The 27,362-nt window shown below is 38.1% G+C and overlaps 1 protein-coding gene across 1 annotated transcript in view; it reads right to left on the bottom strand.

The window, feature by feature from the left end:
* Positions 1 to 27,037, bottom strand: part of epha5 (EPH receptor A5) — a 65,079-nt gene extending 38,042 nt beyond the window's left edge. Inside the window, exons 1-3 of the mRNA XM_082157654.1 lie at positions 26,293 to 27,037; positions 5,443 to 5,598; positions 5,038 to 5,373 (exon numbers count right to left, since the gene is read on the bottom strand). Of these exons, the coding sequence (XP_082013780.1) occupies positions 5,038 to 5,373; positions 5,443 to 5,598; positions 26,293 to 26,890 (1,090 nt within the window). The 5' untranslated portion in view covers positions 26,891 to 27,037. The remainder of the gene's footprint in view (positions 1 to 5,037; positions 5,374 to 5,442; positions 5,599 to 26,292) is intronic.
* Positions 27,038 to 27,362: the final 325 nt, after the last annotated feature.

Below are 27,362 nucleotides of genomic sequence, written 5' to 3'. Positions count from 1 at the left end.
ATTTTAAAGATGGCTATCAAACTATTGAAAGTTAGATGTGTTGCTACTTTTAGTTAGTTGCTCCCTACTAGTGACCGGGTCACCATCTGCAGAGACTCAAACGGATGTGTCGAGTTTAGTAAAGCACAAGTGCTCACAGCCGCTTGCCAGAAGAGCTTTGCTGAGAGGCTTTGAGAATACTTAGTGTCACAACTCTTTTCAGAATGATACTTCATGTACTCAGCAGTCAATGAGAAAACAGTCAAGGCTCACAAAATAATTCGGCAAAAAAAAACAGAGCTCCACAAATGTCTCCACTCATGCGTCTGTCGACATTTATCAGGGAAAGCACTTGAGAGGCATGCCAATGCTAAAGCGCTAATTGCTGGCACCTGCAAACTATTCAGTTTGTTTTGAAATCCCGCTCACTCGAAAATGCTGGAAATTAGCGAGCATTTGATCAACCTGTACAATCTGCTTCCAGTTCTAAAAATCTCCCCACTTCAGAAGTAAAAACAGAATTTATATCATCTGCGTCTTTGTAAAGATCCGTGTTAGCGAGCTAACGTTCCACACACAAGCCTTGTTGACTATGCGTGGCAGCTCGCCTTGTGCTGCAGAAATTATCATTTTGCTTGTCATAATTAATAGTGTTTTAAAGAGCATAATTCCTCTGTTGATTTGAGAGTAACTTAATGAGCTGAGCAGATGTTGAAGTCGTCTCTTCAGGGGGAAATACTGTACCCTCACAGCCCTGGTGAAATAAATTAGCACCCTAAGACTGTTTCTGTAACCGCATCTGCTGTGCTTTTGTGACAGAGATGCATCGGCACGGAAATAGGCACAAATATTATGTTAAATATTTCTCCCTAAATTACAATGCGGTGTTTGTATGTAAAGGTGGCAAAAAAAGGCCTGAGAGTTTAGGATAATGGATTACGCAAAGTGGAAATAACTGTTTTACGCCTGCAACTCCTGCACCTGTTGTTGTGTTGCTGTGCTGCGGGTCTGTACGCCTGAGGTTCACCTCCGCATTCATGTATTGATTTATAGGTCACTATCGGTTTAGCATTGCTTTGATTATAATAACTTTGTTATTACTATATTATTATGGTGTAAGACAAACAGTACAATTGAGGACTTGGGGAAAACTGACAATTAAAAATTTATTATTAAGAAAACTTGTTTTGCTTGAAACCTTTTGATTAGAAATATTTACATAAAAATATATTAAAAAAACAGACACCTAGATAATTACATAAAAACTGCCAGTTTTAGATAATCTCATTCTTGTTAATTTAGTATATTTATAAATTATTATATTATTTATTTTGATTTAGCTTTTTTTTCAGTTTTCAGTTTGAAAAAAAGTCAATAAAAAAATTTGCTTTGATGTATTCCTGTGTTGGTTTTATACATGTAATATTTGAACCTAAACATATTTCAGTTAGTAAATATTCAACTTTCTTTCAATTTCTTTTAAGTTTGAGATTTTCATATAATATTTTAATTTATTTTAGCTTAATTTCAAATGAAGTAAAGGTAACACTTTATTTTACAGTGTCCTTGTTACATGTGCTTACCGTAGTAATAACAGTAAATTATGCATAATTACATGCAACTAACCCTCAACTAAAACCAAATCCTACCTTAACCCTATAGTAAGTACATTTAGTTCATTATAATTACTCAGTACTTAAATATATAATTACACTGTAACAATGACACCTTACAATAAAGTGTAATCCAAGTAAATTATTTTAATAATTTTAGTTTTAGTAAACAATGACAACACTGATATTATGAGATTATGAAAAATAAAACTAACCAAAATTATCTCCATCTTCAAAGTTGTTAGTATTTTATCCAATATATATATATATATATATATATATATTTTTTTTTTTTTTTTTTTTTTTAATGCCCCAGGTTATGCTATTTTAAAGGATTAGTCAGATGGCCAAGTCTGTTGTGATTGGTCTCCTCTACTCTGATTGGTCAGATGACTCAGTCTGTTGTGATTGGTCTCCTCTACTCTGATTGGTCAGATGACTCAGTCTGTTGTGATTGGTCTACTCTACTCTGATTGGTCAGATGACTCAGTCTGTTGTGATTGGTCTCCTCTACTCTGATTGGTCAGATGACTCAGTCTGTTGTGATTGGTCTACTCTGCTCTGATTGGTCTTCTGCTTACAGCAGCTCTGGATCTTCCTCATCACTTGATACACAGTGATACAAACAGTAGCTTTGGCGTCACTTTTACTCTATCAATTCTAGCACGGGTCCTCATCTTTTGGAAGCAAAGTGGATTTGCATTAACAGCACAGAAAACAGTATCTTCTCGACATGTTGACAACAAGAAACCAACTCTTACAGGCCTCAGCTACAACTACAGTGTTTGTTTGTGGGCAACCAATGAAGACCATAGGCTATCATTATGCAAATTAGTTACAAACCTACGTAAGAAGTAAGGTTCGACTCAATTTCAGGCAGTTCAGAATCAGTTCTTTCTTTTGAGAGACATTAACTCCACTTATCTGTACTTTGAAACTTTGCAGACCTTTTACATTAACAAACAGCCGTATTACACACTACATGAAAGGTAATATCAGAAAAAGCATAATAGGGGCACTTTAAGACATACATGTACAGTAGGAATATCCCAGAATGTGTTTGCTTTGAATGCTGGCCTACAAAAGATCTTCAAATAGAGCTGTGCTTCAAACGAGGGAAGACAAAAGCAAGATAATGGCAAAGTGATTTTCAGTCAGTCGACACAGTTGAAGCCTGAATTCCCCCTCAATATTTCTATAGCGATTCACGTTCAGACAGTAAAGCACCTTTGTGAGCACATCTGGTCTCAGAACTCCAGCCAAACCTCTCGCTTAGCCTCCAGCCATCCAGTTCACATAAAACATGACCGCTACTCGACACATCGAACGAGCGGATTATCCCGACCGCAGAGGCAAAGCGCTCAGCATTCCTCTGCAACCTCCACTCGGCTCACGCAAAAATCCTTCATTTCAAAAGTGCCTTATCAACACTAACACTTCCACGATACACACACACACACACACACTCATTAGGGGCACACAGGAGTCCCCACCCCGCTGTCTCTGGGCAATCCCCAGCAATTACAGACCCGCTTACAGATAAAGCAGATTACGCTTCAGTGTCCATTAGGGTCATCATTAGCTTAATGAAAAGTCAATGGCAGTCAGGAGAGGGGCAACTGAATTGAAAAGGTTTTAGTGCCAGTTACCCTTGTCAGCCCCCTTTTTATATATGTGAATAAGAGGTAACATGACAACCATGAAAATGATAAATGTGGTGAATTGACTGGTCAAAGAGTGTAAAAAATACCTGCTGTTTACAGTAAACAATTTCTTTTTTTTTTCTTTTTTTTTTATCACGTTAAAGGCAACAAGTAATGAAATTTCCCTTTATAATTTACTCTATTTAATTCAGGTATTATTGTGCACATTATTCTAAATTAAATTGTCTGTTTTCATGATTTTTCTTTAAAATGTAATAACTTTCGCCATCTCTGAAATAATTTTCTTTTTTTAATAATATAAACAAGGTCATGTGGGTGGGAGAAATGAGATTAACCAATAATATCACCCTGTAGAAAAGAAAACTTATTTATATTGTTTAATATCTCAACTGTTTTTATTTTTTTTATTTGTACATTCCTAAAAATTTAGATTTTTTTTTTTTTATTGACATTCATGTTCCATGAAGATCCTTTAACAGTTTCCCTAATCCTTCCATTGCACAAAAGGTTCTTTATAGTGGAAAAAAAAGGTTTTATATCCACTTTAGTAGGACTTTAGTACATTTAAGGCCGTATTTGCACTGCAGGTCTTGATGCCCAATTCCAATTTGTTGACTATCAGTTTTTTTTTTTTTTTTTTTTGACGACCAGGTGTCGTCTTCTTTTAAAAGTAACTCATATCCGATATCTGCATTTACACAACACACTTGGCGAAACAACCCAAGGTAGAAATACTGACATGGAAAAGTTTAGGCCAAAAAGGAAGTAAAAAAACGGCACAATTTGCAATGGATGCAGAAGAAATGTTTAAAAGTCACTGTCTCTTCACCCCTAAGGCTCAAAAGACATTGAACTTCAGCATGACTCCACTGGGTTGAGCCTTCATCCTACATTGCGCCATTGAAAAGAGTCATGTGATCGTGGTTGGTGTCCATCTGAGTTGTGGAGATCGAGAGATTTTGAGTTGTGTTTTGTTATTTGTGACAGCAGTCGCCCGTCAGGGGCTGCTGTCATTACTTTCATTTTGTATTTGTTTATTTTACGTTTATTAAAGTTTTTGAATGTTTGCCGGTTCCCGCCTCCTTCTTCCCACAACATCTCACCTTCCTACAGATACGCTTAAAACGGAGAAGTTTTTCCTTTGAGATTTCCGTTCAATCCCCATTCACACGGATCCGCGAAAGCGGCTAAAAACGCTGCCAGTCCATTAGATGGCGATGAAACACTATACTGAACGTATGAACTATTACGACTGAACACGTAATACGCATGTGCATGACATCATCGTCTTCAGAGATTCGCGCTTTTGTTGTTTACACGGAGACCGTTTTCAAAAACTTGCACTTAAAAAAAAACGTTTTCAAAAGTTTGCGTTTTTAGGCACCCAAAATGTTGTTGACGTGTAAACGAACGGCCAAAACGCAAAAAAAAAGTTGTACGTTTTTACTTGAAAGCGGTGTTGTGTAAACAGCCCCTATGTGTATACCTAGTTAAATACCTTAGTTTAATTTCCCCTTATATATACCCCTCAGTTCCAATTTGTCCACTTTGTCAACGTTAGATGGCTGTCCTGATCATACTTTGCGTTTAAGGATCAAATATATCCCTGCTCTACATCATTTACAGCTGCAAATTTTGTTTTACTCTGACTGATATATGTCACACTGCACAAGTTAAATGAATTGCAAATGCTGTTTTAAGCCCTAGGAGACAGTATGAACTCTGTCATGTTAGGCTTAAGCATGTAATGGGAACAATTCCAGAGGGACGGATCCACTCACCGGCTTGGTTGGTGGTGACGTTGAGCGAAACATACTGGCGCAAAGGGGCAGTTAGTTCCGACACCCCGTTCACAGCCTCCACCTCAAAGGTGTAGTTGGTGTGAGCCTGGAGATCCACGACCATGACGGAGGTGTTCCTCAGACCCGTCCGCTGGGGGAGGAATCGCACGTGGCTCCCGCACGGCTCGTAGTGGCCCGAATCTGTGCTGATCTTACTACACAGGATATTGTATCGAACATCTTTCCGTCCGCCTGTCTCTTCCGGGGCGGTCCACTCCAAGAAGACGCTGGTCTCGTTCACGTTGGAGATGGCGTTCCGTGGGGCGGAAGGGGGCTCTGCAAGATGATGCACTAAATTACAGACATTATACAAAATATGGTGCACATAACGGAGGTGGCACTTACTTGTGCAGGCCATATTGGTGGGGTCCGATTCGGTCCTGTAGTATCCCTGCTCACATTGACAGGAGGTGGAAGCCTCCACCTTGGTGAAACTTCTGGGAGGACATTTACTGCAGCTTTTGGTCTGAAGAGCTGATCGGTAAAAGCCTGGCTTACAGACTGCAGAGATATCAAGCACAATACAGAGGCGATTACATTACTAATGCGATCGATCGGCGCCTTTGTACTTGTTCAGGGCTGATGAGAAAATTGAGTCATTAAAGTCAAACAATCAACAACTTCATTAAAAAGAACAGGTGCTTATTTCAATAGAGAGCTGATGCTTTGAACAAACAGTGTCAGGATTTTAATTGAACCGCTACGCGTTAACATTGACAGCCATAGTGTAAATCTTCAAACATTACCTCATTGAAACTCCACAATTTTCACAGAAACATGCACTGAAAGCATTAAACCACAGTTTACAATATCACACCGACAAATGGAATCAGTATATCTGTTTTTTTTTTGCAACTACTTAAATGCTTCTTGATTCAGGACAGGTGCTTATGCACAGCAGACATCCTGTCAGCGCAAAACACATTTAGATAATGCATTGCTGTGGAGAGAGAGAGAGATAGATTATCAATGGCCTCGGCAGTCCAAAGTGCACACAAAGACATTAATTAAAGCCTCCCTGGTGTGCATTAAGAGGCAGACAGCAGAGGTGCGCTGTGAATTCAACCCAACTCTGAGCCACAGCGAGAACAAGCCCAGCTGAAACCGGCAGCTAATGTGGAATAATATGATGTATAATATCATTCAGCATCTAACTATTATTTATGGGCCATATCCAGCGCTTCTGTAGTATGTTATGCTTTTCCCTGAAGTCCACTTAAGGTGCATATGCACCAAAAACAAGTTGTAGTTTTGCTAGTTAGCCTTAAATGTCAATATGAAATCAAAATTGAGCCTATTTACTTTTTTAATATGCATTTCATCACGATCTAATCCTTTTTAAAATGATAAAATCATGACTTTACTTGAAAATGAGACAGATTACTGAAGTAAACAAGTTGCAAATGAGGTTTAACATCCATTTTAAAACTTCTATATAAATAAATCTCTTTTATGATTGGCTAAACTCCACATTCTGGTGTCATTCAAACTTTACTTTAAGTAAATCAAACTGTATTTCAATAAATGTGCCCTATAAATATCTACCAACCACTATTGCTTTAAGGCCCATTCACACAAAGGCTGTGGCTGACCTTATTGCATATGCATTTGTAGGAGTTTCCCTTTCAGACGCAAAATTTATAGGCAGAGAGTATTTAAATGAATCATGCAAGGTGATTTACTAAGGTGTGCGCTCGTCAATTTACTGGTGTTTGCACCATTTTTAACCACCCCCCAAAAAAGCATGTTTTAAACCAGACTTTAATTGGTAGATTGCATTTGTCATTGGAAATGATCCGGTTGTGTCTGTGTTCTTTCACTTGACAGTCGTCAGTAGATCACGAGCAGAACTTCACACTCCCATCTGCACTTTTTTGGAATTGAGCTCTCACGCTAATTTGCCCTGTTTAGTAAATCTGGCCCTTAGTGCCCAAACCAATGAACGATAATTCACTATTTATTATAAGCATGCACTGCAGTTTTGTCTCCTGCCGCTTTAAATGCTAAAGCTTGTCAAAGTCGGATGGATTCTGATCGGATGTCAAATACTAATTCTAGCTTTGCAGAGTAACTATCAAGCGTTTTAGATAAAATGACCAAAAATATACAGGTACAGTCAATGTCTTGTTGAAAAGGAAGCACGTATTGTAATCTATACATTGGGATGGTATAATATTCTTTAGCCAAATTGTCCCTATATTTATCAATGATCATTTCCTCTTCATCTGTTGCCAAATCGCCTGATCTAAAAGCCCGGTAAAACGATATCATGACTTTTTTCTTCTGCACGTCTTGCATATCCATCTTTTTCAGTGCCAACCCAATGGCCTCCAGACAAGATTTGCTCAACTGTAGCCGCCTGTCTGAGGCTGTAAATAGATCATCTTTGCCCCATTGGCAGCATTTAGACGAGACTACCCTCGCATGAGCTAAATGGATTACTTGTTTTTGGTTAATATGGTGAAAAATTGTGTTCCACAGAGGAGAAATATGCATAAAGGTTTGGAATGAAATGAGGGTGAGCAAATGGAAGAATTAGATTTTTTTTGGTGAACTATCTCTTTAAAATCACCATACTTGCCCTACAGTTCTTTCAGAGCTGTGCTACCTAGATCTGACTCTAAGGGCCTTATTTTAACGATCTAAGCGCATGGTCTAAAGCGCAATTGCACTTAGAGCGTGTCTGGATCCACTTTTACTAATTTAACGACGGGAAAAATGGTCGGCGCTCCCGGCGCATGGTCTAAAAGGGTTGTCCCTATTCTCTTAATTAGTAATGGGTGTGTTTTGGGCGTAACATATCATAAACCAATTCATAAAACCAACCTCATCTCCCATTCCCTTTAAATGCCAGTTGTGGTCGTGCCATGGCGGATTCGCTATTTACATGGCGGAATTTGCAAGACTGAACGCTTCTCTAGCGAGGAAACAGATCTGCTCGTGCGCAAGGTTAAAGCGAGACCATCTACGGGACAAGCCGAAGGGTCTGTGAGCGGAAAAAAACACCCTTGCAACTTTGGGCCGGCGGGCCGCCAGCCTCAGTGTCAGGGAATATAGCGTAATATCAGGTCTCGCGATGTAACGAATTGCTTTATGGCACTGCACACATACATTTATATGCTAGCCTTCTGTGTATCATACACACATTAGTGGACATGGCTCTGTGTGTTCGCCGGCTTCTTTGAAAACAAATGCACATGACCAGAGGGAGAAGATGGGAGGGTGGAGAGTCGCCAACAAGTTTTTATGACAGTGTTGTCAAATATCTATTCCGAGCTGTAGGGGGAGCGTGAGTCCTTGTGTGTGTAATAGGCAGTGTACGTGCATTGTGGACCCACCTATAGGCGCATATTACTAACACGCTCTTTAAATAACAAAAAATATATATACTGCGCCATTGACTTTAGACCAGGTTACAGTTGGTCAATGGCAGAGTCTATTTCAGTTCCTCAAAATAGCAACACGCCAACAATGCGCCTGAACACACCTGGTTTTCAGACCAGCAGCACAAATAGGCGCAAATGCATTTGCTATTTAAACAACGTGGCGCAGGACGTGAAAATGATAACTGCGTCGTGCTGAAACTAGCAACAAACACTTGTGTCGCACCTGGCGCTGCATTGCGCCGCGTGTAAGATAGGGCCCTTAATAACAGACATCTTAGTGACTTTGCAATTACCATTAACCTGTGTCCTGCCGATGTAACCAGTCCTATTCGACCCGCTCCAAGCAGGATTCGAACCGGCGTCTCCGGCATGTGAAGCGGGTTTACTAAAGAATGCGGTCTCTAGTTGCACCTCTTGAGGCCAAAGGAGTGAGGTTTACTCGCACAGCTCTTACTAGCTGGCCTCCGTTACACTCAACCCCCTAAACCTCACTCCCATCCGGGTCACGGCACCAAATGTAACTGGTCCTATTTGGTAGGGACATAGGTGGGCAAATCATCATATTAGAATGATTTCTGAAGGATCATGTGACACTGAAGACTGGAGCAATGATGCTAGGGTATTGCATTCGGCCTGTCGATTCAGCTACTTCATTTAAACATTTGGTCATCTGACCGTGATCCATTTAGAAGAGATGGCAATTTGACAGATATAGATCACGACATGGCAAAATGCATTTTTCCACACTTCACTCAACTCCACGCTGCATAATCCCCACAAATGTCATGCAGCATTATGATATAAAAGCCCGTGTTAATGGAAACGAAACAAGTTTTGATTAAATAAAGGATTGGTGCTGGGCTGCACTAATGGAGCTTGTAGGAAGCTTTGATTGCATTACACTCGGGTCCATCGGCCACACATGTCTTTATTAAATGAACAGCTCAGGCGACAAGATTATTCAACAGTTTGTCTACATAATGAAGTCACCAGACAAGTATATATCTGTTATGACATGCTGGGCTCAAACCAGCACAGAACTGATATTTAAAAATATCTAAAAATGCATATTTCATGAAATTGTTTCATGAGCCGTGCAGATGCCTCCTTGAAGATTAGAAGAAAAAATGCATTCTGTTTACTAAAGTGCTTCAAGCTATAATCCAATAGCTCCAAAATGAAGGATTTGGTAGTCTTATTTTATGTATTTATTATTTTCCCAAAGACCTTTTCCCTTTGTAAACCATGCAGGGCTTTGTCAGTCACCGACTGATTTACCAGGACAGATTTTTTTTTTTCTCTTGTCAGGCAACATTAGACCAGGAAACACAATACTGAAATCTTACATCATACAGGCCTTTTTTTTTTTTTTTTTGATTTCATTCCACTTATTGATTTGGCATAGATGTCTAGGACTGAAAGCATTTTGATGTCTTTGTATTGATTTGTAAACTGAACATATAATCATATTTTTATCACACCATGGCTTTATTGATTTGTTTTGAGCATTCATGGCAAGCCTGTTAACAACAGCGAGAGAATAACAAAGCAGAAATTAAAGCATTCCCAGATGTCACTCGGGATAACCGAAACGTTGTATGGTTGATAATGTAAAATCTGAATTAAAAGAATGAAATAGGTCATAACTAGGCATGATATGAGCATTATCATTTGCAGTTTTCACACAGTTTTCTATCGTTAGGCTTATACATATAATACCTGTGTATATACAGTATAAATATATATATATATATATATATATATATATATATATATATATATATATATATATACACACACACACACTGTATGTATACGGTATATACACAGCTACACACACACACAAACAAACACGTACATGCACATTTTAATTCTCATTTAACCAAAAAAAAAAAAAAAAAAAAAAAAAAAGGTTTGTCATCAATCATGTGCTGATAACACACTGGCAACTAAAGCATGACAAAAATATTACATAAACAGAACAGGAGTGTATGAGTCTGTAAATGTGCGTATTTGTAAAAACTACCAGCCTTGGAAGTGGCAGAACATTTTTTATCAAGTTAAAGATTATATAAATAAATCAAACCTGAACACTAAATTATCTTTATCTAAATTAATTATATTAAAAAAGAATTTAGTGTTCAGTTTTGATTCATTTATATAATTTTTTACTTGATTTAATTCACAAAAAAATTATAGAATTAGCATAACTATCAGCAAAAAAAAAAGCACTAAAATAAGTAATTGGAAATTAATCAATGCAAAATGCAAAACAAAGTAATAATTAAATAAATAAATAATTTATGTTCACTAATTAAAATATAAAACACAGACAGTTCAGAATCAGATACTGTACTGAATGACCACTGAGAGTATGTTTTATGATGAGCATTGACCCAGATATCTTTGAGAATAGATTCTTGGCACAGATTTTTAGCCAACAAGCACCTGTGAACACACACACACACATATATACACACACGTTGGTGCACCTATCATTATGTCATAGGCGTAATGATTTTAAAACTGTACAAACTGTATATTCTCTCCCCCTACACTAACTAGGGGTGCAACGGATCAAAAAACTCACGGTTCGGATCGTTTCTCGGATCAGAGTCACGGATCGGATCATTTTTCGGATCAGCAAAAAAAAAAAAAAAAAATGTATTAACACTTTTAAATTATTAAATTAAAATATATAAAATCAACTTAAAGTGCACAAGGCATAATATCTTCTTTTTAACATAATTCATGAAAAACAACTTAAAGTGCAACATAAAAAGGCATGTCCTTCCTTTAAACATGGACCAATGCTTTATGTGTTTCCACTGTCATATAGGGCTGTCAAAATTGCTCAAAAATGACGTTCGAATATTCCCTCTAAAAAACACATATTCGAATTATTCGAACATCTGGTTGCGCATTTTGTCAATGACGTGCATTAGGCCTATGTCAATAACAGGACAAATTAATACAAAGAGACATAACTACTTGTATATGTAGTTCATTTAAGTTTAAACATATTTGACAACGTATTACCTTGCTCGCTCGCACTCGCAGGCACTCTTTCTCTCTCTCTCTCTCTCTCGCCGTCACCCATGCTGCGTTCACACCAAACGCGAATAGAGCGTCTGGCGCGAGTGATTTCAATGTGAAGTCAATGTAAAGACGCGTTTACGCACGTCTGGAGGTTTTGCGGCGCGAATGAGGCGTCACGCTCTCTGCGATTCATAACGCTCGCCATGACCACTCTGTGTGTGGACTGAACATGCGCACAAATTTTTTTTCATAAATCAATCCGCGGATCACGTGAGTGCCGAACCGAAGATATTGATCCGAACGGATCACGGATCAATGATGATCCGTTGCACCACTAACACTAACCCTACCCCTAAACCTACCCATCACACAAAACTTAATAAAACATTTATTAAAAGCCATTTTAATTATGAGGACACAGGAAATGTCCACATAAACCCCTTTACATTGTAATACCAGTGTAATAATCATGTCATTATACAAATTTGTGTCCTCACGTATCATATACACACACACACACACACACGATAGTCAGCCGTCCTGTTTATCACCTCTCAATGGCTTAGTCTTTTGTTAGACCTGCTCACAAGCTCGATTCATCACTGTCACCAGGCTCTTTCAATTCTGACACACACGCACGCACACACACACACACACGCACGCACACACGCACGCACACACACACACACACACACACACACACACGCGCACGCTCTTATCGCTCTTCAGCTGGGTGGTAACTCAATCATCACCTCCATGTCTCTTTTTCACTCTCTATTTCAAGAGAGTGAAATATGTCACAGCAAATCTGTGTTTTACCGGTGAAACTAGAAAAATGGCTTCATTGTTGCCATTTGTTCACGTATTAACTGGGCTGAAATGTTTTAACCAAGTAATTTTCATGAACATGGAATATGCAACTCACTCTCATGGCAATTATAACTGTTTTACGTTTTGGCTAATTGGTGCATTATTCAAATTTTTCAAATTTTTGTACAATCTGTTTACACCCAGCTTACTTTTTTTCTGAAAATCATACATTTTCGTACACTGTAAAATGTGTTCAGTTCACTTACTTAACAAAAATGTAGTAAACCTGTTGCCTTAAAATTATTAAGTAAATAAACGTAATGCTTAATTGAAAAAAAAAATTTGAAAAAATAAGTTATGTGAACTTGACAATTTCACATTACTTAATTTTTTCGATTAAGCATGAAGTTTATTTACTTAATATTTAACGGGTTTCCTAAAAAAAAATTAAGTTAAGTCAACTGATCACTTTTTTACAGTGTACAAATTCATATGAAAAAGCCACCTGGTAAACTAGTTACATTTTTCCTGTGAAATTTAATTGGAATATGACTCAATCACAGCAAATAAGCAATATTAAATGTTAAATAAACTTTTAAGTGGAATATATCATTGAACCAATGATATTGTACAGTTGCTGGAGCTACACTTTTTGTAATGCACATTCCTCTCATATTGAGCATTATTCCTCAGTGCATTCTTTCTCAAAAACATCAACCCTCAATGTATACAGCAAAATATATCACGCCATCCCAAGCCGATTGAGATCCGCTTCATTACATAATCCCTACAGCTGCTAACCCCCTCCAAACATTCACATTACCCAGAATCCTACAACACCGCACCACATCTAGCCCAAACAAACACCCACCAAACAATGACAGATGCTAAATATTATCTCACAACCCGTCCAAGCAAAACGGTGGCCATGAAATTCCTAAATCACTCCAGTGCACTTTGGCCTGGCTGCGTCTCAAATGCGATTTGATTCCAGCATGCTTGACTGCAGTGTCTCATTGATAATGCAGGGATCATCGCTGCTCACAGTGGCAGGGAGTCCATCCAAAGTCGTAATGCGTTCCGCAAAAGGCTAATAGGTAATTAATATGCAGCAAACAGTAGTGCGCCTGGCAATTAACGAGCCGGCAAGGATCTCAGTATAAGCGCCGTTAAAAGAAAGACATTTTGAGACAAGAAGTGTTGATTAATAAGGCTTTATATACCAGAGAGAAAGAAAAAAAACGTTCCAAACTAGCTTTGATAGCAGACATGTCCTATAATTGAAGCCATGATGCTCACTGTAAGATGCAAGCCAGAGCAAGTTAACGAAAGCTAATTGGTTGGAGAACATTCTGATGAAAGCAGTTGATAAATGCCCTGACAAATAGATTTGATGCTAATTACAACAGGAAGTTGAGTGTTTGACATGCATTTAATAAAGGGCGAATTGAGCTAAATGTTAGAATGGATTATCTGTTGCTTAATTGTATGTGCTCAATTATTCTTTTTATAACACAACAGAATGCATCACTACCCTTGTGAAAATGAAGTACACGTTAGCGGACTATAAAGAGAGTCTAATTACAGTGCAAAGTGCAAACTGAATGCAATGCTTTCATAAACTTAATTGTAATTAAATGCAAATGTACTAGTTAAAATGTATATTAAGTGCAATTAGCTGAGCTTTAGAATGATTTTGACCACTTAAGCAGGACTTAAAGGGATAGTTCACTCAACGATGCAAATTTCTATCATTTACTGATGATGTCCAAACCTGTAGGAGTTTCTTTCTTTTGTTGAACACAAAAGAAGATATCTTGAAGAATGTGGGTAACCAGATAGTTGATGGACCCCATTGACTTCTGTAGTATTTTTCCCCACCTTCTGGTCACTGACATTCTTCAAAATATCTTTTTTTGAAAGATGCGTCACTTTTGGGTCAACTATACAGTAAGTGCGTCTTTATATTGTTTGCAATTTCATAATTACGTCTAATGCCATCAAAGTAAGTGTACTTCTTTAAAGCGCTACAAAACAATGTTTAAAAATGCACTTTAAAGTAAAACTTTTAATTTGACATCATTACAAAGTGCACTTTTTAAAAGTGTGTTAAGAATCATCATGAAAGTGTAATCTTTTAAGTGCACTTAAGTTGCCTGTATCATTAATATTAAATTGCCTGTATAATATTAATGCCCAAATAATATTAAAGTGCAGTTTTGCTTATAAGATTTGAAGTACACTACACGTGCACATTTAACACAAGTGTCCCTTTTTTCACAAGGATAAACCATTCAGCACAAGGATAAACCAAAAACCTTCTTTTTTAAATACTGGAAACAACTGATTTCCATTACAATTCAGTGACACTGCTTCTAAATGCTACTGAATCTACAGTATCACCACAAACAAAATTTAATTTTAGTTGATGTGTAACTTCAAAATGAATTGAATGCGAATGTTTGTGGGAAAGACTGGGCAACGCAAAATAATGAGACAATAAATAAACATCTTCAGCCGGGTTCAGACTACACAATATTTTTGTCTGTTATGATAATCACTGTGTCAGACTATGATATTTTGACTCCTAAAATTCTTGTCATGTCATTGACAAAAAACATGTCAGACTACACATTGCTGCCCAACCAATCATCACTTGCCATCTTTAACGACATGCGTGATGTCATCGAGAATCCGGAACTAGCGACTGACTTCTGGAAACAAGAGTGTAAACAAACAATGGCTACCAAAGCGGCGCGTTAGCTTAATGCTAATTCCAGCACTCACCCAGTTTCTGAAGTGCCTCCACTATCTTTTTTCACTCTGCCGTGGTCATCCCTTTAGGAAACATCATAAAGGCAAGCATATTGTTGATATAGAGTAGCTCAACGAACCTTTCCTCCATTGCATAATTCCACCCAGCAGCACCAATACCAGCATCTCTCACTCGTTTCATCATGTTTGAAAAACTGTGTACAGAAGAGCTTCTGTGCTCCTACTGGTCAGTGTCACAGATGTGACAGAACCCATCGTGGAGGACCGGAAAAAATTAAACATGCTAGTCTCTCTGTCGTGGCGTAGTGAAGCGCCACAGTCTGTTGTCGTCCATTATAACACACTATACAAGATACAAAACTCGATTATTGCGTCCCGACGCTAATTGTGGTTTACGAATCACCACGAGGTAGGCATTAGATAAACGTAGGCATCAGAAAATAAATAAATACATTTACTAGGCTACTATCAAAAAAAGTGTAGCCTAACTCATGAATGAATAAATATTGTAAGCTTGTTATTTTTGGTGAATCAATCTAAAAACTCACTCACTGAATTGATCAGAACATTTATTGACTAATTAGGCCTAACTGGAATGTGAGAATGTGAAAATCACTAAATTCCTTAAAGCCCCACTGAAGCGCCTTATAACGCGCAGCTTTGTATGATGTGTTGACGTCATTTCCACTGAAACAGGAAGCTAAGGCGGGACATATTGAATGGCTCCTCCCCCTTTTCAAATAGCCAAATAGCGTTTAGTTTACCTCACAGACTGCAAGTCGTACTTGACAGCACCATGGAAGCGAATCCGAGCGCTGATGATACGCTGGATTCAATAGTAGAGGTTTGGATAAATTCTAGCTATTTTTTTTCTTAGCGGACGTACAGTTGGAAAATGAAATGAAATTTGAGCGTTTGAGCAACCGAACACACATCTCCAGCCCATGTTGCTCCGTAACGTGTCAATGGTCGCTTTGGCCGGGTGGTGTTAGCAAAGGGGGCGGAGCTTTAGATTCCAGAGAGCATTTGATTGGACAGAAGATGTGATGAGAAGTCCACGGTGATGTCATAAAAATCCCTGATCTATTTTAGCGGAAGTGAGAGACTGTAAGTTAATGCTTATATCTCCTAAATGTGAATTGTGTCATTGTTTTGGAACACACCAGCTTATTCATAACCTTAAGGCTAACATATTCACACTAAAATAATTTTGATTTCAGAGGGCCTTTAAGATTTCAATCTCTAGCTGAAATCTATGGTACATTATTATTTAGAACAGACAGGGGAAAAAAATTAATCCGTCAAACAAAAAACAATGAGAAAACATAAACTTGCTTTTCCAAGAATGCATTTTAAAACAGAAACAGACCGCAAAATAAATTGTAACAATGGCACCCCAGATGGCTATCGACTCACACCGATAAACATCCCTTTCCTATGTTTAACGCCCTGTGAGTAAACGTGACTTTAAACGAATACATTCAAATGCCAATATGCAAACATTTGATTGGCAGCGTCTAGTGTTGGTCTTTGTGCTCGGCTATTGTTGAGGCCAAACTTGTGTATTTTTCCTCAGTGCTCTGTTTGAATAGCGGGGCGGATTGAAGTTGATTTATAGCATAGCAAATCTGCTATCTAAATTCCATTATGTCAATGACATCTAGTTGGACGTCTGCTAATACCCACAGCATGTCATCTCTAGCTGATGCCCGGTATACGCAGGCCTGAAAACGCATCAAAATTGTCATTGTTGGGTTTTGTCATTCATTGTGAGATATGAAAAGAGCTTAGAAGGGATGTAATGCTGGACTATTCACATTGTGAATAATCAATTAGATTTTCTCCATATTTGGTGCAAAATAAGTGGAAATGGAGCAAATTAAGCTTAAATCCTGATATTATCTACGCAAAATTATACGGCATAAATAACCAGTCTGAAGGTTAATGCTGCATTACATTAAACACAGACATCCAGAATTTACATCTTCGTACTTGAAAAATGACAACAAAGAAACAACACTTGATGTTAGACTTCCAATGTAGAAACTGTGGGAATCTCAGGTTTCACTGAGAAATGGGTGTTAGAAGTCAAAAGAAGTCAGATGTGAAAAACAAGGTACATTTATATCTGATAACCAAAATGGCAAAGCTAGCTTTTGTTCCAATGTCATCTTCTGAAAGGTATAAGTGGGAATATTACAAATCTGACTCGAATGAAATGCAGCAGAATGATTATGCAAATTGACTTAGTTAATTATCATTTTACATAATGTATTTTTTTGGATGAAAACCTGAATCGAAAGCTCCCCAATCATCCAGTCAAAGCAAAAATGTCAATGTTTTATCAACATTTGAATGATTTGAGGAGCTTTCGATTCAGGTTTTCATCTTTCTGTTTTGATCAAATCCCTGAAAAAAAGCAGTGATTAGCATTCCCGAAATTTAGCGTGCTGCTTGTAAAAAGGAATAAAGGAATCGTGTGCAGGTGTTCACAGGGAATATAATAGGGACAAAAATTGGACATAATTATACATAATTGGAACATTTCTGTAATTTTATCTAATTCAGTTATTCTCAATTGGTGGGTTGCCACCCCAAAATAATGGTTCACAGGTCTAGTGTGATCAAGTACAGCAGGAAAAAAACAATGCTAAATACAAATAATAAAGAGAAACTACTTATACAATATAATAATGCACAGTTAGAATAGCAACTATATCAACTTTGAAAATTATTATGTATTTTTTTGCATTGGCACAAAATTCATTGGTATAGCTAACACTAATACTTACAGTTTTTGGTGATGTGTTTATTCCATGCGTTATCTATCACATATCTGATGTTGTTTAAGCACTTGCACATTTTTAAATGTCATGTCATATCAACAATTGAGCATATTGCATGAAAATTGGGCAATCAAAATTAATTTCAAATATCATTACAATTTTACGGGCAGATTCTGTTGATTCTAGATTCTGTTGATGTTACTGACAAAAAAATTAACAAAAGTCATTGAAACAATTAAACAACAAAAGCTTCTCAGTGTATTTGAATAAGGCAAAACCTGTGCTTGATTTGCATTTGACTGCAACTCCAAAATAACCTCCAAAGACCTTGCATTTCTTCAGTGTCAATGCAGACCTAGTTTGCTCAAGAACAACACTTCAGTGTTCTCAGATCAATGTTCAATGTTCACCCACACATAATCACATCAGAAACTGTTATCCCGCACATAACTGGCATCCACAAATAACAAATCAAGCTATGGACATGTTAGACGCGTCTGGCCTATAAAGCACCTGCAACTGTGAAACCCGATGTCAAATCACATTGAGATTGTGAAGTAACTGTAGAAAGGTATAAACCTCACACGGAGTGCGGGAGGAAATGCAGAATTAAAGACAACCTGGTGCGGCTTCACACACAGCAGCGAGTGTGGACGGCTCTAGCTGTGTAATTGTGTGTGTGTGTGTGTGTGTGTGTGTAGCTGGTCTTTTCCCAGCAGGGCCCCCAGACGGGGTGAGAAGAAGAGTCTCAGGATGAAGCTGTCATTTCCTGACTCTGAAGAATATCCAACGTGTCGCTTTTCAGAGCGCACCGCAGTCTTCACCGGTGGGTGAAATCACAGGTATAACGGCTCACAAATGAGCCCATAAAAAACCCTATTAAATCCTCATACTGACGGCACAGGAAAAATGTAGTCGATCACTATAAAATACCCATCCTACTAAAGTAGTGGAGCCGTTTATGAACAGTGCGTTCAAAGAAATCAATCACTAATTTGGTTTCTATAACTTGTATTATATTACATGCCACAGAAGATTGTGAAAGTGTCAGTTCATATGACAAATATCAAGAATAATTCAGCCAAAATAGAAAATTCGGTTCTGATTTACTCTCCCTGATGTCATTGCAAACCTGTATGACTTTCTTTCTTCCACGGAAGACAAAATATGTTCATGCTGTTCTTCTCCATTCATCAAAAACACGTAGACCTTGTGTAGCCCCGTCCCTTTTCAGCTCTGCGCTCGTTGTGTTCTGTCTTACGGTTTGTATTTCCACAGTATGAAGGGAAGATCTTATGGATTTATGAATGAACCGCTAGTTTTAAAATCTTCTGGCATTTGTTATGACATCCGCTTCAAACATTACAATGCTCATGATGACTTTCATTAACTCTACGAAAATTAAATCGACTTGCCAGATAATTACTTTTCAACAGTGATGCCATAGAAATATACAGAGCTACTGCAATAACAGAAGTTCAAACACAAAATGCTAAAGATGGCTGCGCTCTTGTTTCTCTGGCACAAAAGGTCTATACGTACAGTGACCAGAAGCTGTCAAGCTCCAAAAAGGCCCAAAAAAACCCAGTCTACTACTTGTCACTTTGGGTCTGAGTATTCTTGTTTGGTTTCCTATTCTGTTTCCCGTGTTAGTACATGTTACCATGGTTACTCACTGTTTGATTAATGCACTGCACCTGTTGCTCATTTCCTTTCACTGATCTGCATTTGTATATATAGCCCTGTCTTTGTAGTGTTCTTTGTCTGATCTAGTCTAAGTTAAATGGTTGTCCTGTTTGCCAAGGTTTTGTATTTTGATATTCGGAGAGTATTATTATAGTTTGTTTTCATTCAAATCAACTGTTGCGACTAGATCCAGCCTTTATTTTCGTCCACGCTGTGACACTCCTATGCTACAGTATACTCTCTGGGTTTCTTTAGAATATATTTTGAAGAATATCTACACTGCAGAACATTCACTTACACAGCTTACACTGACTATGGCTTCTAGGCTAAAGTACACAAAAACATGATATATCGAAATAAAATCTAAATTGTGATATATAATTTAATAATAATAAACAAATCATCATAATAAATATTATTATTATTTTATAGCAATACAGAAAACAAATTTTCACCATGTTACTATTCACCCCTAAAATGAGTGTTTGCACTGAAAAGTATTCAGAGTAAAAAGTTTATTTATTTATTACTATTTTAATTCAGAAACACTATCCAAAAAAATCACAACTAATATTTTAGTATTATTATATATATATATATATATATATATATATATTTTTTTTTTTTTCTTTTCAAGTCTGGTTAAAAATGCTATTTATTGTTTGTATTTGTTTTTTTTAACGCAATATATATTGAATAATAAAATATTGCAATGGTAGATTATTTATGATATTGTACAGCCCTAAATTGCAATCTAAATAACATAACAGCAATACTATTATTTATGTACTATATGTTTTAATGTACTATACTCTGTGTCACAAAAATAAAGATATGAGGATGAATAAATGATGACACATTTTTGGATGAGCTTTTCCTTTAAAAATCTGTAACTTATTAATCTGTAACAATAGGTTTGATATTGCCAGACAACAGTCGAAATTACATCCTCCACATTTCACTATAACCCAGCCAGTGCTTGTCTCCCGATGCTGTTAGCATGATGTCCTCTCCAAAATATCTTTGTCTTTGGTACATTTCCACAGTATAGCTCAATCCCTTGGCATGTAGCGAGTGACCGGATCGAGTTTGACATTTGCAGCAGTAACGACTGACAAGAATGAAAATAGAGGGAGACCATTGGAGATCCAGCTCTTTCTGAAAGCTTCCGGCCCGGAGAGCCCGAATGAATTCCACAGAGGGCCGGACGCCATTCCATCCAGTCCATCTTTCTCAGTGTTTTTCTCCCTCACTCACACCTCCACAGGCCTAGCAGGACAGTCTCTGACAATTAGCTTGCTATGTTCACCACTGTTCATTTATATAAGATGTGAACTGGCATGTCATTTTAGTGCAAATTACATGAATTCCCAGCTCAACCATGTATGATATGGGTACATCGAAAAAGCTGATTTTAATGATTAGGAAATGCTAGTATAACATTACATCAAAACTCTTTATTTAGGCTAAATAGGTTGTTGGCCATCTTGGTATCTGATATATTCATCAGAAACTACTGGAATAAAATCTGGATGTAACACAATGGAGATGATGTACTTTTATGGAGTCAAATTCATGCCACACGTAATTCCAAACAAAAATGAAGAATCACAAAGAAAAAGAAAGTATTAAGAAAAGAAAAAAAAAGAAAAAAAAAAGATTACAAAATATAAATAGAGTAAATATATAATTAAAATAATTTCAGAGCTGTTTTTTTTAGCTGATGAACACTGACAACCACAATCCTACTTACATTTAAATCTGCAATTATGCTCACGGCACACATTTTATAATAAAAATAACATCATCATTCTTTGGTGTGGTTATCATTACAGTTAGCGTTTTCATTTCATGAATAGGCCTTAAAGTCGCCATGAAATCAAAATGGAAAATTCTTGTTTTTCTATGGTATATTGCACATCATTATTTATTTTTTGTAATTAATGTGCCTCGTAATCTTTAATCAGAATAACGTACCCTCCCTCTTGCAGCTCATCTGTTCTCTTCTCTGATGATGAGGGCGGAGCAACCTGTCAATCACATGAGATCCACCAATAGCAAACCACAATCATCCAATTAATTCCCCACAGAAAAAAAAGAAAAGAAAAGAAAAGAAAAAATCAAACCCTGCACTACATTTGATCTAGTTCCAGAAGCCATTTCACTCAGATATACGTCACAATAGGGAATGAAAGACTAGCGCAACTTCCATTTCATGCCGACTTTAAGGCCTTTCCTGCTGGGTAATTGCACAAAATTATATAGGCCTACTACAATCTTTCACAGTTCAGCTCAGATTATCTATTATATTCTCTTCTATTCTATTCTCTTCTATTACTTTCTATTCTATTCTTCTATTCTAATCTAATTGCAAGAGGAGCAAATTCTCCTCTAAGCCATTAACCTCTGCATTATTTCTTTTCTACTCTGATAAAATGTCCTTGTTTATTTGACGAACTGAATGTATTCAGACTGTCTCCCTAAAGAGCCAGACAACCCCTTTCCCGCTTTATCTCAGGTGACTGTCATGTTTACATTAATTTTATAATTGCTTGCACAAAACATCTGAATAGGAACACCACTGCACACCCACACCCACAGCTCCAAATACTCATTGTACCATTTTGCCCACTGAATTGCAGCCCGTCCTCCCAGACAAAAGCATTGAAAGCGTTTCCGACACTTTGTCGCCCGGTCTGCTTGGCAACCTGGCCGACTGCACAAACCAACTCCCTCTAAAGCTTACATAGCAGAAGCACCGGACATTCCCTCGGGACAGCTCAATGGAAATGAATTCGCACAGAAATATCACACTGCGCTCAAAAAGAATCCTTATCGCAAAGCGCCAACTCTGGCAGCAGACAAAGGAAGCAATCTGAAGAGAGGAGGAAGAGGATGAAGGAGCCGTTTCATTCACAGGACACACTGCCCTCTTCCAGCACTGGAGCGTGGATCCCTCTATCACTTCCCGTCTTTTCCATCCGAGCCATCATTATATCCTCTGGGCTCCGGTGGTGTGGATGGGGGGGTTGGGTAAAGCCATCATAACTAAGACTTAAACTACATAGAAAACCGCACTTCATCTTCTGCAATCTCAAGAAGCGTGGTTCACAGGGAATGAAAATCAACAGTACTTTCATCGTCCTGCAACTTAGCATGCTAACAGATGAATCAATTTAAATGTTAATACTGTTGACGATCAAAGACTGACTGCAGTTGCTACAGAAACCAAAGTCAGAATACTGCATATATTCATCAAAGTACCAACAGAAAGGTGAAAGCATTAAGAAGAACACAATATTTGAAAGCAACATGAATTGTTTTGCACAGAATCTAAACAATTTAGAAGAACTGCTACTAAAGAGAGAGAAACAATGACTGCTAGTAGTGAAAGACCATGTAGTCATGTAGAAATGTTATGAACATTTTACTTGTTATTGTTCATTTTTTAACTCAAACAGGTATTATTATAACTTATTAGCCACTCTTCTGTAAAGATATTGGCATGAGCCATTGAAAAACCCATTGACAGTTATAGGCTAATAATGAGGCCACTTGGCTCAACTAAACAAGACTCCAGTTTCACAAGTTCACACTTACATATAATCAGATATAGTATAACATATGCATATTTGGCATGGTGTCCGAGCTCAGAATCTGGCCCGAACCCAGAACAACCCCCCCAAATCCCTGGCTGGGATAGGAATAATCGAGAGTGAGGAGTTGGGGTGGAGGAGGGATGCTAGAAAACTGTCGTGAAACAGAGGTAAGTCGGCTCTATAAGCCTCCTCACGTGCTGTTTGGGTGGATTATCTGAACATACTCCCCCCAAACTTTGTTAATAAAACATAATTTCACAAGTTCACACTTACATACAATCAGATATAGTATAAAATATGTGTATTTGGCGTGCTGTCCGAGGAGAGGGCTCTGAGATCAGAATTTGGCCCTCACCCAGAGTACTCCCCCCATAAAAGCAAATAAGCACTGGACAGCCAACGGGAGACGGATTGACAAAGAAAAGCCCAAAATTGGGCTGTGAATTGACGAATTGGTGTTAATGAGAAGGAGCTAGGCCACTTGACTGGGAGGGTTTACTTTGCGTCCGATGGGAGCCTGCAGCGCACAGCATTGGATGGGTAAGCCCGCGAGTATTCGGAAAAAAAAGGGGTTTAAATAGTATACTAATTTGTTGGTTTCTCAAGCCCACGTGATCATTGTTTAATTCGTACCGTCTATGGGGGAACGCTGAGCAAACTATTTCAGTGTAGGGACCGAAAGCGATGCAAAATTCAGCCCAGGACTGAACACGAGAAAGATTTTAAGCTGTGTTCTTGAGAATAATTCGCCGGAGTCAATTTAGAGATTTGATTCACTGGGTGGGAGGCTAAGTCAGTATCTGCATTTGAAAGTATTTGTATTCTGATTTTACCTTATGTGTATGACGATCAAGCCTTAAACAGAGAGGTGGAAGCTGGCTGGGACGGAACACTGGAGGAAGGCTGAGCTTGGGACTCACTCCGGTTGGTTTTAGGAGAAGGATCGACAAAACTTTAAAATGTCCATTTCTCTGTCGGAGTGACTGAGTGGAGAAAGACGCGGAGGAATATGGAGGGGGCAAGGGTAGGCCTCTGTGTTTTGAAGTGCAGTGACCCGACAGGAAGGGCTAACGCCTTCTAGATGAAGCTGGGAGCTCAGGGGCGGTGTTAGGTGTAGTGTTGTCAAAATTACAGACTTCGGTACCAAGTCAATACTGAAATTTAAAAACGGGAGGAGCTTGAATTCGGGCATGTTGGGAACTTAGGGTGGGGCCAAATGCTGGAAAATTGTAGCAAAACAGAGGTAAGTCGGTTCTATATATAAGCCTCCTCTCGTGCCGATTGGATAGTACTCCTCCAGAACTTCAATAAAACATCATTTATTTCATAATGCATCTGTGGATGATTAATTATCAAATTTCTGTATTTAATTAAATTTGCATTCATATTGTGGGATGTTTCAGTTGTATGTATTTTATTCAGAATTATATTGGCCGATTCTGATAGTTGGAAATAAAATCTGCAATGCTGCAAACTATACAAGGAACCCTCTCATTTGGTACACTAATATTAGAGGTTAAAATTAACAACAGAGCTATTATATTCAACTGCTATTTATCTCCAGATATAATATTTACACTCTAATACAAACTGAATTGTTTGTATACAACTCAGTTACACATAAGGTAGTTTTCATAAACACTTCATGGTAAATTTATTCAAACATACATATATAATTAACAGTAAATAAGCAGTCAGTACGGATTTCGGTAAGTTGTACTGTATCTTTCAACATACCTTCTGATATTCGAGATATAATTTGTATTAAAGTGGAAGAAAAGACTTGAACTGAGGCGTTACGGTGATCTGTCACGTCACATTAAAGAGCGTCAAAACGCCATTTATTGTTTGAATTTCATGATAAAACGTACAGAATTTGAAAGCTGAGACTTTGTTTCTTAATAGAAGTAACAGAGCACAAAGCTCTTTGTGATTATTGGACAGGAGGCGAGGCGCTACATGTTTGATGTAGGGGGAAAAATGCAGATCTGGCAACCCTGGCTTGAACCTACGGGTGATTCATAGGGGCAAATAAAGCCTGCATTAACACTGCTATTTTTTAACTGTTAAAGCCTTATTGTTGTGTTAGCTTGCTCTAAATTTAGAGATAGTGCCGATAGCGAAAATAATAGCTTTAATGCCGATACCGATTATTGGCTGATACATCCCTGCATTTCTAGTTCCAGCTTTTATTTAATTTTGCTAATGCGTTTTTAATTACTGTTTTAAAAGTAACTTTTTTCTCCAAGTATAACTTTTTTTTTATTCATTCATTTTATGCTATTTATTAGCCGTTTATATTCAATAATTATGCCTAAATTAGAGCACACCACATTCCAAACAATGCACTCTTTCATTTACATCTCAGCACTGTACAGTAGATGAGCTTCCGTATGGCAATCATTTCTATAGTTAAAGAGAGAAAGTGTTTTCTAGGACACTGATACAGACCGATCCATTACAGTTTGATTATGGTGTTTCCTGGAACACAGTGAGCCCAACACAAATCTGAGAGAAAACTTTCCTGTCAAATTTGAAGACATTTCCTTTGAAAAGTTCATATTTGTGAGGCACGAAGATTTTGCTCAAACTTCACAAAACTTTCAAACTAGATTGTCTCAAGTTTGTTGCATTACTATAAGTACAGTAATGCAGTAGTATCTGGCATGAAGTGGGCTACTATCAAGTTAGGTTGATTGTCTTGTTCATATTGTGAATCATTTGCCTGTCATTCTTACACATTCTGACAGCTGTTTCTCCACCAACCCACTTCTACCATCTCCTGCATGATTAACGCCGCCTCTCACCACTGAGTCACGTAAATCCTTCAAACCATTCTGAGAAAGTATCTTAAATACCAGCAGTATCTTAAATACACACGCTACCATTATGAACATCTTAAATATAAACTCCGCCTGGCATAATACATGAGAAATTAAAACCGTAAAATCACTAGATTGTGAAATGAATGTCACAGTCTACCCACGCCACACAAAGAGTTCAGGTTCTCATCATCGTCTGTGACATTCAGAGACGCAGTTCAAGGGGAATATGTTACACACGTGTGGCATCGGCAGCACTCACATTTGCATAATAATGAAGATGTTCACCAACCTTGACAGGAGCCATTAACTTCCTCATGGCCCGCCTGGCACATGCACCTCCCAATGGGCACCAGCCACTCCCCCTCCGCACTGCAATGCATTCTGGGAAGTTCATCAGCCACCGAGTTGTTGACGCAGGTCCCTGACACCTCCAGAAGCTGTGAGGAATCTGCCCCGGTTACAGTATCCGGGAAGAGGGCCAAATTCCTGACAACAAAAGGACACTTTTTGTAGAAGACCCGGACGGAAACGAGCGCGATACACGCGCCCAGGTCTTGGAAAGCCAGGTAGAAGCCTTTCTTGGTCAACGGACCCACATCCCTAACTTCGGTGTTCAGTTTCATGACCCTGTCTCCGAGGTCAAGCTCTGTGAAGCTCTCGTCGGCCGCGATGGTGTCGATCTTCGAGTATTGGCTTTCCCGAATATTCCTTCTCTCATCGTCGTTGGCTTCGTAATAGTAGACATTGAACGTCTCCTTGCACGTGCCCAGACCTCCGGGAAGACTGTTGCAGTCCCGTAGAGTGAACTTGAGCTCCACGAACACTCGCTGGGCACCTTGGGTAATAATCCAGTTGGTCTGCAACCAGTTGTTCTGGTTGTGCTCCATCACCTTACACACCTGGTACGTGTGGATGGGTGCATAGTTCTCGTCCACCTCTCCGATTTCTTCCCACTATAACACAAGGAGAGAAAAAGCAGATTAACCTGTTAACTGTCACCCCCCTTTTTGAGAATAGACGTAGAAATGCACTATTCAGACTTGAATGGTTGTATATAATGAATGCTTTGGAATGCAGACGTAAGGTTGTTCACTTTAGCACTTCAAAAAATGAGTTATATAAGTTTAAGTTTATTCTACTAAACATTTTTAATGTTATACAAAATTTGGCATCACATTATTTTAGTGTCCTTGTTACATACATGTACTTACTGTGGTAATAACATTAAATTATGCACAATTTTATTCAAATAACCCAAATCCTAACCCTAACTATATAGTACTCTATAGTAAGTGCATGTTGTCAATTAATATTACTCAGTATTTAACCCTCATGTTGTGTTCGGGTCATTTTGACCCG

Source organism: Leuciscus leuciscus (assembly GCF_965113295.1).
Source record: "Leuciscus leuciscus genome assembly, chromosome: 24".
Classification (NCBI taxonomy): Eukaryota; Metazoa; Chordata; class Actinopteri; order Cypriniformes; family Leuciscidae; genus Leuciscus; species Leuciscus leuciscus.
This window is presented reverse-complemented; position numbering and strand designations above follow the sequence as displayed.